This window comes from Solea senegalensis, linkage group LG18 (assembly GCF_019176455.1).
Source record: "Solea senegalensis isolate Sse05_10M linkage group LG18, IFAPA_SoseM_1, whole genome shotgun sequence".
NCBI lineage: Eukaryota > Metazoa > Chordata > Actinopteri > Pleuronectiformes > Soleidae > Solea > Solea senegalensis.
In genome coordinates this window covers 19,063,157-19,077,019 of record NC_058041.1, presented here as the reverse complement: position 1 = coordinate 19,077,019, position 13,863 = coordinate 19,063,157, and the positions used below count along the sequence as shown (strand labels likewise).

Genomic DNA, 13,863 nt, shown 5'->3' with positions numbered 1-13,863 from the left:
AAGTACACCTCTGTATCTCACAAGTGAGGCTATGGCCTCTTTAATGATTGAAATAAATCATATTACACTGCTATTACTGTACAATATTAATATTACTATTATGTATATTCTATTCTACCTTTTTATAGTCTGATTGTTAATTTAGTTTATATATATATATATATTCATATATATAGATATATATATGTATATATAAAAAATACAGATATTACATTACATATCGTTTAGCAGATGCTTTTATCCAAAGCGACTTACAATCAGCCAGGGGTGGAGTCGAACTTGCGACCATGATGTCTTTTGCACACGTGGTACCGGTCTTAGCCACTGAGCCACTCCACCCCCATTTATACATATATGTATATATGCATACGTCTTGCTATGTATATGTGACTCACATGTCTTTGAGACTAGATTGTAATATATAAATTCCTGTTTTTTGTACTTTATTATTGTCATATATAATGATGATACGCTTGACCACATCATTTCTATTTGGTGTTTTATTTTGAAAGGTGACTCTCAACATTTCCGGGTTACTGGTGCTATTGTTGTTGTTCTAAGTCCCAGAACAGACAGACAGATCTTACCGTCAATGGATTAGTGCGTGTGTGTGCGTGTGTGTATGTCCGTAAGTGAAACAAATGTCTCTCTCTCTCTCTCTCTCTCTCTCGCTCTCTCTCTCTCTTTCTCTCTGTCTCGCTCTCATTTTAACTAAATCACAGTCAAAGTGAAAGCTCTGAAAATAGATCATCCTCTAATACTGTCTGTCTGTCTGTCTACTGTAATTAGGACAATGGTGCCACACACACAAACACAGTGTGTGTTATAATAAAACTGTCATCTGATGTGTTTCCTAAATTTTTTTTTACAAGAATCAATAAAAGAATTATAATAATAATAAACTGCAGTATAAAACTGTATTATTTACACTATGACTATTGTACATGATTATATGTTATATATAATTATAAAACAGTATAATAAATATCCTAAAATGTAAAACACATTGTTTTATTGTTATATTACTAATTATCATTATTATCATTGTTCGTCTATAATTCTGCAATTTTTAAAATAAAATAAAATGATAAAAAAAAATATATGGGTTTTTAGATTCGTGACTTTTTGTGGCATTGTTGCTTTAAATTTCCAGGTGGGCGTGTCACCTCGTCACATGACGGGGCGGGACGCGGAAGTAGCGTCTGTGCTAACATGCTAACAGCGGCATCGTCAGATCAGGGCAGGTGAGTGACAGCGGTCAGTCCCGCTGCTGGTGTGTGTGTTTGTATATGTGTGTGTTTATACATATATGTATATATATATATATATATATGTGTGTGTGTGTATGTTAAACAACCTGACTTTAAACACAAACAAACCAACCAGAGTGGACTCGGTTCACCTGCTGAACACCGGCGGACACACGCACACATACACGGAGGTAATGACGTTAGCCCGTGTGCTAAGCTACACTTAGCATTGTTGATTTTGCTTCTGTCAAAAATCACAGTGGATTTTTAATGAAAGTCAAACAAATATTTATCATAAAACAGCGTTTATTATTAAGCTGGTTTAGATTGTACGCTACTTTTTTTAAACAATTGAATGTAAGTTCTGACATTTTTGAGTTGGAAAACATTTAAATATAAACTATGGAGTAACTGTTAAAGGCATACTACGTGATATTAAATGGAATCTATCTGATAAATAAACACATAAATTATGTTTACATGTGTTATAATCCAATTATTATTACACATCACGCATTTAACAGTTATGGAATTAGCATTACTTTATTTTTAAGTGTTTTTCAGGTACAAAATGTGAGAAAATATGTATAAAATATCGAAATGAAGTGGAGGGGAGAGGCTGTAACGTTTTTAAAGAGCACTGTAAAAATGTTGAACATTAAAGGCAAAGTTCTCTGAAAAGAATACACACGTGATGAGAAAATCATAGCTAGGTTTTGTTTTGTTATTAACATTTTCTGACTTGTTTTCTTACTTGTTTTTCGAGCTGAAAATCACTTTAATAATAAATTAAATACTAATGAAATAAATATTAATAGGCGTAGTACATGATAATAAATGGAATGTAAACGTCACTGCTCTGTGAAACTGGTGCATATCAAAGGCAACGTTCTCTGAAAACCAGGGGAACGACAAGAGTTATTCACCAAAAACCTGTTGGATGACACGAGTCTGTCATCACAGCTCTGCCCTCTTTGTTCTTCTGAGTACATGTGCTTTACGTAAGAATGTGCGTGTCCTGACTTCCTGACTGACGCCTTTTCTCTCTCGCTGTTTTCAGCTCCGCCTGTAAACATCAGTCCTCTCTTGAATTTTTAAAGAGTCACGGTGTCATGCCTGTCCCGGCAATGGACGAGCCCGTCGTCGATCACCAGAGACGCTTTCAGGCAGCAGTGGACGTCATCCACAACCTCCCCAAAAGAGGTATGGGACATTAATGTTGCTTAATGTTGGGATTGTTCAGCGTCTTCATTGAATATTTTTCAACATTTTCTAACATTTTATGGACCAAAAAATTGAAAAGAATCCCTAAGAAATCATTAAAACTGAATAGTTTTTGGACAAGAACAACACGTTTGAGAACATCATGTTATGGTCCAACGATGTTAGTTGCAGCTCTAAGTGCAATTATATACTAGTATTTTCAGTATAAATAATATGTAAAGTTAATGTTAAATACATGAAACTGGTCATTAAAAATAAAAAAATATCATACTTTTGGATGAAAAAATATTTTTTGAGAATTGTCAATTAATAACTAATGACGATTATTAAAATGACCTTAGAACGGGGCACTTACTTGTAGAAATAAGACATCAGGATGATTAATAAATACGAATCAGCTAATCGGATTGTTTAAAAAGTGTGTGTGTTGTGTTTCAGGCTCGTATCGACCGTCGTATGAGCTGATGCTGCGTTTTTACAGCCTCTACAAACAGGCCGTGTGTGGACCATGTACAGCGCCACGACCCGGGTTCTGGGATCCAGTAGGTCGCTACAAATGGTGAGTATAATCAGAGCCTGAGTGCGAAAAACCAGGGGCCGAAATCCTCCAGATTATTATTATATCCGTGGTTTGTGGTCATTTTTGAAGCGTTAACGTGCATAAAAAACTTGACATGGAGGTCAGGTCTGTTGAAAATGCAATATTGGCATAGTTCCCACAGCCGTACGTTGCTCAAGGGCTCTGTAGCGCCCCCTAAGGTGAAAACTTGGTGGAAAGATGTTGTAGACCAAGACGAACGAAAAAGTCGACCATAACCATGGTGTCATCTCAACAGGAAGTCGGCCACTTGGAATTTTGCCGTCCGTTTGGTGATTTGTACCTTACGTAAATGAACGATCAAAGGCGAAAAGAGGGTTTTGAGGATTCAAAAGTGACTTGTGTGGGCGACACTAGTGTGGGGACACGAGGGTCCTATCAGGACTGTGTGGAAGTCGGCCAATTTGAAATTTTTAACGTCCTTCTTGGCCCTTTATTGGCCATTTTCGAGAGGGTTAAATAAAAGTGCTTGTGTGGGCGACATGAGGGCCCTTCCATGATCTTTCAGTCCTAGTTTTTGATCATCATTATTATTATTATTATTATTATTGTTATTGTTATTTTGTGCTTGAATGTTCCTCTGTGTTAAACTGTGTGTGTGTATGTGTGTGTCAGGGACGCGTGGAGCCGCCTGGGAGACATGAGCTCCGAGGTTGCCATGGCAGCATACGTGGACGAGATGAAGAGAGTAGCTCAGGAGGTACTTTTCCTCTCCCTTTTTCTTCAGTTTCCACTAGAGGGCGACACAGCACAAAGAACTGCAATTGACACAAACCCCCTGAACAAGGAAACAAACAAAATTTCAAGATTTGCTTGTCAAATACCGTTAAAGCGTCTGAAATTCTAACCTTTGCTTTGTTTAAAGTCATTAAAGGGCTCTTGGCTTTGATAGGAGAGGTCGTTTAGTGAAATATCTGTCGCATTTCTACCGATATCTCTTGCAGTTTTTACCCAAACAACATTAAAGTTAAAAACTGTTGGACAATTATGGGATTAACAGACAGATGTTCCTTTACGTTGACATCAGCTCTTTGGCATCATTTTTAAATATGACTGAAAGCTTTAAAAACCAAACATAAATACAGTGCCTCTGAGCAGCTCACAGTAACCTCTGGTTCGCAGGTCATCGACACCACGCCCATCAACGAGAAGACAGTGTCGCTCTTCCATCAGTTCGAGCCTCTGTACCTGGTCATTGAGGACATGCCGCGACCTCCACAGTCACTGCTGACCCTCAGAGAAGGTCAGTTTTATTTTTATATCATCAACAACGTGTGGACTTAATTAAACTGTCTTTGAAGCGTTAAAATAACTGGATTCTTTTGTACGAGAAACCTTGTTTGATGTTCTCAAATGTCTTGTCCACAAACCAAAATTATTAGACATTTTCTGACATTTTCAGATTTCATGTTATGAACCAAACAACTCATCGATTAATTGACAGTCGATAGTAACAGTTGCAGCTGTAGATGTCGCTGATGCAGTGTTTGTCTGTCGCTGTAGGTCTGAAAGGCAGTGAAGGCACTGAGATGAAGAATGAGGAGGAGGAAGAGCCTAAAGAGGGTTCTCTTCTCCCAGAGAACCTGGACCTGGATCAGGATCAGGATCAGGAGTTGAAGCTCGACGAGGTGAAGCTCGCCGCAGACTCCGCTGTGTCCGAGTGTCCGGTGGTGACCAGCGACTCAGAGAGTGAGATCTTCTGCGACTCTGTGGATTCAGTGGAGCAGCTCAGCAGCGTCAAGGTGCATTTTATATATTTATGTATATGCACAAAAAAACAGGATATAACCTGAAAAAGTTCATTTTCTACTCATCTGCTTGGTTATTTTTTTTGAAAATTGATATTTTGGAAGTTTTGAATCGATTTACAATTTTTAAGGATAAGAATCATGATTTTTACATTATTTCGACACATCTAGTGCTCAGTCAGATTGTTAAGTTAAGTTAAAATATCGATATTTGGTGCCAAATATTAATAAAAATCTCTGCATTGCTGTATTTTGTTGTTGGGATACAACTAACCTTTTTTTCTTACTTGTTTGAGTACTTGTTTGGTGTGTAAAATGTCAGAAAACGTTTGAAAATGTCTTTGTTTTTGTCCATGAACCAAAGATTTTGGTTCTAATGTTTTTCTTTGTTTTATGGAGCAAAGAAACGAGAAAATATTCACATTTAAGAAGCTGAAAAATGACACAAAGTAGAAAATATTCATATTTAAGTTTAAATTTTTTTTAAATTTAGTTGCTCTTGTTCGCAGATTCCACTCATCAACGGTTTTCAGAATGGCCACGCTTCGCTGGAGTCGCGTCACCGTCTGGATGCTCGTCAGGTCGGAGCGGGTCAAGGTGGAGAAGGGGGCGGTGACGGCAAAGGTCAGGGTCCAGCCAACAGAAGACAAGACGGCGGCAGAGAAGACTCTCGCCACAGCTGGAGAGAACGTGGGTGACGCTTCCGCCACTTTCTTATCACACCTCACCTCACATCTGTTTCACTTGTGTTGTTCATCAGCGCTGTCGTATTGTAGGCGGTGTTCCTCAGGGCGGGCCCAGGTGGGGGGGCCCAGGTGGCGGCGGCACCGGCGGTGGGGGAGGCGGCAGCGGCCGAGGTGGCGGTGACGGCTCAGAGGGCGGAGCGGAGAGGATCCACGACGCCCAGCTACAGCAGCAGATCATGGTGGCTCTGCGGAGGCTCAGGGAAGACATGAGGAGCGTGATGGAGCGGCTGGAGGTGGTGGAGAGACTCGCTGCCTCACATGTGAGTAAGAGCGTCCACTGCCAACACCACCACCATCATCATCATCATACACATGTTAACATCACTGCTGCTCTGTGTGTGTGTGTGTGTGTGTGTGTGTGTGTGAGAGACAGGCTCAGGGCTCAGATTGGAGGAAGTGTCTGCAGTGTGCAGCAGCTTCTTCTTCACAACACCAGGTGAGACACTGGCAGCCATTTTGTTCTTTTCCCCTCCATTGATTTCATGCGACCTACCACATGTATATGTGTGTATATATGTATATGTATATGTATACATATATGTGTTATAATGAGGTATATCTGTCTGTTATAGATAATAACCTGACAGATATGCCATTAAGGGCAGAAAATGTCACCTACCCAAATATGTCAAAATATTACATATATGTTTTTTTTTTTTTTTTATTATTATTTATTTTAACCCTTTAAACGTTTTTTTAATCGGGAAAAACAAAAAAAACTACAATAATTTTTTGCAGTGTCAGATTTAAAAAGAAAACCCTCACACATTTGTTCTTAGTGGCAAAAAATGTCCATTTCCCAAAAGCAGCTGTAAAAATATTATGTATTATTAATATTAATATTTTATATATATATATTTTATTTTTATATTTTAAAACTACTTAATCCTGAAATAAACATATCAAAAATTAATAATATGCACACAAACGTAGCTATTTTAATAACATGATGGAATATCTGGACCAAGCTGAGAACATCCTGCAGCGACTGTCAAAAGGACTTGAAAATGTCTGATGTCAATCGCCCTGAGTGAATTTCAGTCAACTTTTAAATGACAGAGAAAACAGATCTTATTTGTAACTAGAGTTGTCACGATACCAAAATGAGTAACCACGATACTATACCAGACATCACAAGTATCACGGTTCCGGGTAGTATCGCGATACTGTGGCCTTTTTTGATTATTATTCTTATGAACTGCAATGTATTTGTACAACTTGTAAGTTATAAATACTTATTAATTACTTATAATGTTGTTTGGTGCATGATAAACATACAGTGGGTACGGAAAGTATTCAGACCCCTTAAAATTTTTCACTCTTTGTTTCATTGCAGCCATTTGCTAAAATCAAAAAAGTTCATTTTATTTCTCATTAATGTACACTCAGCACCCCATCTTGACAGAAAAAAAACAGAAATGTAGACATTTTTGCAAATGTATTAAAAAAGAAAAACTGAAATATCACATGGTCATAAGTATTCAGACCCTTTGCTCAGTATTGAGTAGAAGCTCCTTTTGAGCTAGTACAGCCATGAGTCTTCCTTCGACCTCAGGATTCTCATTTGCTCTGACATGCACTGTGAGCTGTAAGGTCTTATATAGACAGGTGTGTGCCTTTCCTAATCAAGTCCAATCAGTTTAATTAAACACAGCTGGACTCCAATGAAGGAGCAGAACCATCTCAAGGACAATCAGAAGAAATGGACAGCATGTGAGTTAAATATGAGTGTCACAGCAAAGGGTCTGAATACTTGTGACCATGTGATATTTCAGTTTTTCTTTTTTAATAAATTAGCAAAAATGTCCATATTTCTGTTTTTTTTCTGTCAAGATGGGGTGCTGAGTGTACATTAATGATTTTAGCAAATGGCTGCAATGAAACAAAGAGTGAAAAATTTAAAGGGGTCTGAATACTTTCCGTACCCACTGTATAAATCTGTGTGACGACACTGCAGGTGTTTTATGAGGTTGGATGTGTTCCCTCCTTAGGCTCCTATAGCTTGGTGGACAGTGAACAGTGGACGGCCATCGTCTATTGCTTTACCGTCTGTGCCTCGTTTAATGCCAAAATAGTTCCAAATGCGACTTTTGGAGGTTTTTTGTGAGCAAAATTAGTGGTGCCACTGACAACGCCGCGGCAGACTCGCCGCTTGGGCCCGGTGCTTCTGCCATGGTGAGTGTGTTGTCTCGTGTTTGTGACTGTAAGACGTGCGCGCGTCTGGGCGAACGTCACCAGTAACGGGCAAACAGCCAATCATTCAGCAGCTGTGTCGTTCGGTTGCAGTAGTTGCAATGTGTGTTTGTTTACAAGGGAGTAGCATGCAGTGAAAATCCTGGAGGAGAGTAGAGGCGGCCGCAATGTAGCAAAAACTGGCACCGGTAGTATAGTAATCCACGGTAGTACCGTTGTGTAGAATTTCTAGTATAGTAGGAACCGCTACGATTTGGCACCGCGGGGTACCGTGGGTACCGTGGATACCGTGGGTATCGTGCAACTCTATTTGTAACCTGTTTGTGTCGTATTGTGTTGTGGTGGTTTTCTGTGTTGTCTGTTCTTATGATGCAACTGTTCTTACCTGGTTAACCCTTCTTTTACCATCATGTCGTCGCCGACAGAATTTGGTGCACATAGCTCATGATTTATAGAGTTTGTGATATTTAGAAAATTCTACCGGAGAGCAGCAGAAATAGAGCTTTGTGCACATGTACTTGTCATCACAGTAGAACCTCAGGGCTTCCACGGAACGAGTGTCCAATCACAGACAAAGATTCATCACTGCATTGTGACTCCTCACTAAAGTCTGTGTGTGTTACTGTTGACAGTAAAATCATTCGTCTCTAATCTGTGACCTTAAATCATGAACTCTCTCTCTCTGTCAGGAGGACGAGAGGTGGTGGCCTTTTGACGTGTCGGGTCAGACCGTCCTCCTCTTCCTCGTGTGGCCGTTTGTCGCTCAGGGCGTCGTCTACCTGATGAGGAAAGCCCAGAAGAGAAACCGTGTGTCTTTATGATGCAAACCCCCCCAACACACTCACGGGTACGAGCACTAACTCATACCAACACGAATTCATGGGAAGGCGTCCTTCCAGCGAACTCTGTGTGGACTGAAGGAGTTATCTGACTGTGCTGTTGAGCTCAGGAGCAACAGAAAAACCTTCTCCCTCTCTCTCACTACAAGTGAATCTTTATTTAAAACTGATTAAGTGGATCTTGAGTCGAGCAGCAGGAAACACATACTGAGGTCTGTTTCCATAACTCAACATTTGTGGATTATGCACAACAACATGAAGGAGCTGCTCTCTGGATTAACAGAGAGGACACTTTGTCTTCCAGCGTACATCTAAACTACATTTAATCCCAGTGTAATGTCAGCATCTGCAATTCATCGTCTTTTTATATAGGAAATAATAATTGATTTCAAACTACCCAATCAATGTGAACAGTCATGTAAAAAACCCTAAAGCATGCGGTCAAATTAAAATCTGGATTTAAGACCAGAAGCATGAAGTGTCTCTAATCTTTAGCAGCAAATCTGGATTTTAGCTCTTTTTTCGTCTCCTTGAGCATCTACTGATAAAAAAAAACAGTGGGTTTTTAATCCCAAAAATATTATTAATATTTGATTTTTATTTCAGGATGACGTATTAAAAGATTGACTCATTTAAAGTGGAAAAAATATTAATATATAATATTTTTACAGCAGCTTTTGGGAAGCTGACATTTTCTGTTCCTGACGAGGAACAGATGTGTGACGTTTTTTTTTTAAAATGTTTTTTTTTTCAATAAAAAACCTTTTAAAGGGTTAAATTCCCCAAAATACTATTAATATTTGACTCATTTAAAGAGGAAAAATTAATATTTATTTTTATTACAGGAACTCTTAAGAGTTAATTCATTTGTGTTGAGACATTTACCAAGTAACCTTAAACAGACATTTCATATACACAGTACTACTAACTGTATATAACAACAAATATTCTAGAAAAAGATTATCCCACAATTTATTAATTAATTCTGTCTGTTTTTCCAAAAAATCAAGTTTGAATTAATTCTACTTTCTGTGCTATGTTGTTTGTTACTTTACGATTGGTGGTATAAAGTGAAATTTGGAAATATTCCACATAGGAAACTTTCCATTGGAATTATGGGCATTTATGGGAATTGAATGGATTTTTTGGATAATTTAAAGAAACTGTGGCATACACAAATAAAAACATTTTGTTATATCATTGATATTTAACTGTATTTGCATCAAATGTGATGGTTTTAGCCAAAGATTATGTTGGATTACGTTTATTATTTACCAACTATATTTAAGTTCTCAATCTTCAATTTTGAAAATTTCCAGTTTATTCCTGTTTATTTACACTTTTGAAAATTATGCAACCCTTGAAACGTGGCATATTACTGATTGAAATGAGTTAACAAACCTTCGGACTGTTCCTTTAACTGCTGCATGTAAACATTAGTTTTTAGTAAGCTGTGGCGGCGTTCATGTCAGCAGTGACTGATCTGTTTTGCGGAGTGAAAATCCGCAAAACAGATCAATTTACAGATGAAAACAAACCATAAAAGAAACGGGAAAATAATAATGATAACTGAACCTCCTCAGTCTCATTAGCGCCTCCTCTGCACATACTGTGAAACTACAGAAAAATAAACACAAAAGCACTTGGACGCTCATTTCCAAAACAAATAATTTAATATATTATGTATAATATGTATATACACAGGTTAAGTTAACAAGGCTTTTTTTTCTTTGTACAACTGTTAATAAAAAAAAATTGGTCCACGCACATCAGTCAGACACACACATACATGGAACACACGTCTGTTTCTTCAGACTCAACAGGAACACTGAAAAATTTGAAAATGTCAGGTAAGACTTTGCGGTTTAAGGGGGGTTATTTGTTTATTCATTCATTCATTCAATGTTCACCTGTTGCCATGACGACAGTGTCTGCATAACACTGATATAAGTATCAATAGGAGTGTAACACAACGACCCCCAAAAAAACCCACCTAATAATAATAATAACAATTTTGGCATGACGTCACGTAGCTGCCTCAAACAGTTCGTCAAAACTCTGACCTGTCTTTGCAAACACACACACACACACACACACACACACATACATACATATATAGGGATGAACAGGCTTGTGTTTAACACTTAGGATTTGCATATTTCCATAAGTCGTCACGTATGACGGACTGTGTGCATGCATCGTTTTAGTCCACGGAAGCTGGAAGGAGTTAATGCCCAAGTCGCATGGTCCAGTTGGTGAAGTCGCTGAAGGTTTGGGAAGAGCTTGTAAAAAAAGTAAAAAAACTGGATCTTCTTGATGAAATTAAACTTTTAGAAACTAGGTCCTCATATTGATGCTGCAGGATATGGACTGTGCCATTCACCAGAATTTGTTAAATCTTCATTCAACATAACTGGAGTATTTTAACAGTGACTCTCGGGCTCCCCACAGTTGGTTAAAGGTATTGCTTGTTACAATTGTTAACAGATAGACGAGTGGCGCTTTTCCACGACACAGTTCCAGTACGACACGGCACAGCTTGGCTATTCTCGTTTTTCTGCTTTTCCATCAGTGTTCCTGGTGGGTTTTTTTTTTTTTGTACCTGCTCAGGCGAGGTTCCAAATGAGCTGAGCCAATACTAAAATGTGGCGTCAACAGACTGTCAACCACTGATTGCTCAGAGAGTGTCGTCACTGGAGTTTCAAATCCCTGAAAACATGCGTTAATCTCCAAGGAAATGTCTAAAATGTTAAACAGAGAAGTCTACGTTCAGTGGTATTTCAGTTCAGGAATGCAGGAAGTACTGAACAATTTTGTGAACAAATCTTTTTAATCAAACTGATTCTAAAGATTCAGTTACACCGAAGTCACAAGTTTGTGTGTTTGTGTCCCGTATAAAACCACGTCACAGCAGTTTCACACAGCCATTACGCTGACGACTCCGTCCACGTTGAGGAGGAGCTATAAAGTCATGGAAAAGGATACCAAATCGAGTGGTGTCGTGCTGGAAATGTACAGTGGAAAAGCACCATAGGTGGAGCAGATGTCTAGGTTTCTCAGACCACTTGATTTAAATTGTTCTGAAAGGTTATAATGGAATTATGGATCAATACCAGGAACTTAACCCTAATGTTATTTGTACAGTGTATAAGGACAGCAATGACAATCAAGCAAATGTTTAAAAATTAATGGCACTAATTTCAATTCAAGAAACCTAAAAGCTATCTCTGTAAAATCCCAAGAAGGACAAAACCTTTCAAGTAATTTGCTTTAGTAACCGTTACAGCGGGTGATCCAGTGTTTACTGAGAACTTGGCAATACATTAATGGGTTAAACTACGATTAGATTATCACTGTATGGCGACGACGGGCTCTTGTCTTGTCACGTGGATCCAGTCCCGATCTCCGCAGAACTACCGTGGATGATCCTGGAGAGGTGTGATCAATCCATCCTGAGGATGAGATAGGGGGAGCTCTCTGGGCAAGATGAGGGATGGGATCTATTTGCTGAATTGACCTGGGGCCTGCAATTGAACCCTGAGGAATCCCAATGTGCCCATGCTGACCTGGTGCCCCTTCAATGACTCTGATCACCTCCACCCTCTCTGCTCTCCACCCTCGTACTCTGTCATCGTTCCTGCCCAGCTCAAGGTCCACATTCATGGACACGGCCCTTGTCCTGCCTCCTCTCGACTTCCTGTAGCGAATTGGCACTGGCTGGTTCCAGTCAGGATGCTGGGTTCCTTGAAAGCTGGAAGCGTGGTAGAGGCTGGGAGGCCTGTTGGGGGAGATCCAGAGAGGTACGGTGGGCCGTCGTGTTGGCAGATTGTCGGCTCTCGTGTGTGAGGCGGGTTTAATCTCAGGTGAGTGTCTCGGGTATGTCGCATGGATTTGATGATGCGAGTAGAGTAAACTGTGGGGGCGCTGCTGCAGTCGACTTCTCGGGATGGTCGTTCTCTGCCTGCTCTCGCTTTCAGGGTCTTTTGTTCCAGTGCCTGTTTCCTTTTCTACATCCCCTCCAGCCTCTTCTATTCCCACTAGGTTTTCTTTATCCTTTACCCCATTTCCCTTTTCATCCCATTTTTCCTTTTTAGGAATATGTTCTCCCTTGATGACCTCTTCCTCGCCTCTGTCCTCCTCACCGCCGCCTCCTGCCCTGCAGTTACTGGCTTTGACTGGCTCGTGCTCGGTGTCCTCGTCCTCGCTGCTGCCCGGCAAGTGAGTACTGAGGCATTTCTTACGTTTTCTGGTCACAGCGCTGATAATGGATTTGGGCATTAAGTCCCTGGCATTCAGGTCTTTCTTGGAGTTCAAGGAATGCTGAAAAGTTGAAATCATAGTGATATATATGTCATGTTTGTTTATGATCCATGATCTTAAAGTGTAAGAGAGGTATTTATGCTTACCTTTGACTTAAGTGAATCGTTGGGTGTGGAATCTAAGAGAATATAATAGAGATTTAATTAGAAGCATGCCATTACAAGAACAAGTAGCAACAGGTGGTGTTAGGCATGGTACACATGTGTCATATCTGGCAAATCAAAACACGCAAAACCAGTACTTCATCAATGCAAATGGGTTATGGTACAGGAGTGGGAAACCAAAAAGAATGGAAAGGAGAATGAGTTGAGTGTTATTAATCCAAAACACAAAACAGAAGAAGACCTGTTCCTACCGAAGAGGCTGATCCACTTTCTCTGCTAAAGTGCGTAAAAGGGTCAAGAAAGGGAGAAATTGAGAGAAAGTTGGAAACATTGTGAGTTTTTACAAGCAGAGACAGAACAGCTGAAGTAAATAAGTACAAAGATCTACTGGGAAAGATAGACAATGAGTTGAGTCAGAGGGTTAACGTTAGTCATCGCTAATAGCCAAGCTGAGGGGAAGGTCTATGTTTGCATGTAAGTTTCTTACTTTGTCTTTTGCGATAAAGGCAAAATGTTGAGGTTCTCATTTATAAACACCTATGGAAGTTGGCTTTAGACAAAAAGTCTACAGGACAGATGTTGAGACTTCCAAAGTTCCAGGTACGTTTGGTACAGTAAAAAAGTTAATGAGGACAACCGATAACTGACTGAGATATCCTCATGAACATGTTGGCCTCAGTTGTTTTGATAGTTCATTCTACCAAATTTGATCAGATCAATGTGTTGGATTGGAACTTATCCTCACCAGACGCCTCCCCTGGCATGCCTGGTCTGCCAATGTTGGACAGCAGATGGTCAATATTGGGCACAGGCTGCGTTTCTTGTTTATCCTCTGGAGCCT

At 39.6% G+C, this 13,863-nt stretch overlaps 2 protein-coding genes across 8 annotated transcripts in view; one reads left to right on the top strand and one right to left on the bottom strand.

Annotated features, from left to right (window-relative positions):
• The first annotated feature begins 1,173 nt into the window (after window positions 1-1,173).
• On the top strand, window positions 1,174-10,264 carry acbd4 (acyl-CoA binding domain containing 4). Of its 2 annotated transcripts, none has more exons than XM_044013117.1 (10): window positions 1,174-1,244; window positions 2,311-2,453; window positions 2,913-3,033; window positions 3,688-3,772; window positions 4,195-4,315; window positions 4,576-4,814; window positions 5,330-5,510; window positions 5,597-5,826; window positions 5,940-6,002; window positions 8,449-10,264. In XM_044013117.1, exons 1-10 carry the CDS (start codon window positions 1,213-1,215, stop codon window positions 8,578-8,580), a joined length of 1,347 nt encoding a protein of 448 aa, XP_043869052.1. In that variant the 5' UTR covers window positions 1,174-1,212; the 3' UTR covers window positions 8,581-10,264. The 2 variants fall into 2 exon arrangements, with proteins under 2 accessions (XP_043869052.1, XP_043869053.1); XM_044013118.1 differs by lacking the exon at window positions 1,174-1,244 and adding an exon at window positions 1,347-1,441.
• Window positions 10,265-11,441: 1,177 nt separating this feature from the next.
• Window positions 11,442-13,863, bottom strand: part of LOC122759265 (rho GTPase-activating protein 23-like) — a 32,247-nt gene continuing 29,825 nt past the window's right edge. For all 6 annotated transcript variants that reach the window (XM_044013994.1, XM_044013989.1, XM_044013991.1 and 3 more), the window contains exons 21-23: window positions 13,768-13,861; window positions 13,005-13,036; window positions 11,442-12,918 (exon numbers count right to left, since the gene is read on the bottom strand). In XM_044013994.1, coding sequence (XP_043869929.1) covers window positions 11,941-12,918; window positions 13,005-13,036; window positions 13,768-13,861 — 1,104 coding nt within the window. In that variant the 3' untranslated portion in view covers window positions 11,442-11,940. The remainder of the gene's footprint in view (window positions 12,919-13,004; window positions 13,037-13,767; window positions 13,862-13,863) is intronic.

What these genes read in the sequence shown, in the direction of transcription:
- acbd4 (XM_044013117.1), top strand. Translation starts at nt 1,213, where the DNA reads ATGCTAACAGCGGCATCGTCAGATCAGGGCAG. An exon ending in CCACAACCTCCCCAAAAGAG is followed by an intron (nt 2,454 to 2,912) that starts GTATGGGACATT and finishes GTTGTGTTTCAG; the next exon opens with GCTCGTATCGACCGTCGTAT. An exon ending in AGAGACTCGCTGCCTCACAT is followed by an intron (nt 5,827 to 5,939) that starts GTGAGTAAGAGC and finishes TGTGAGAGACAG; the next exon opens with GCTCAGGGCTCAGATTGGAG.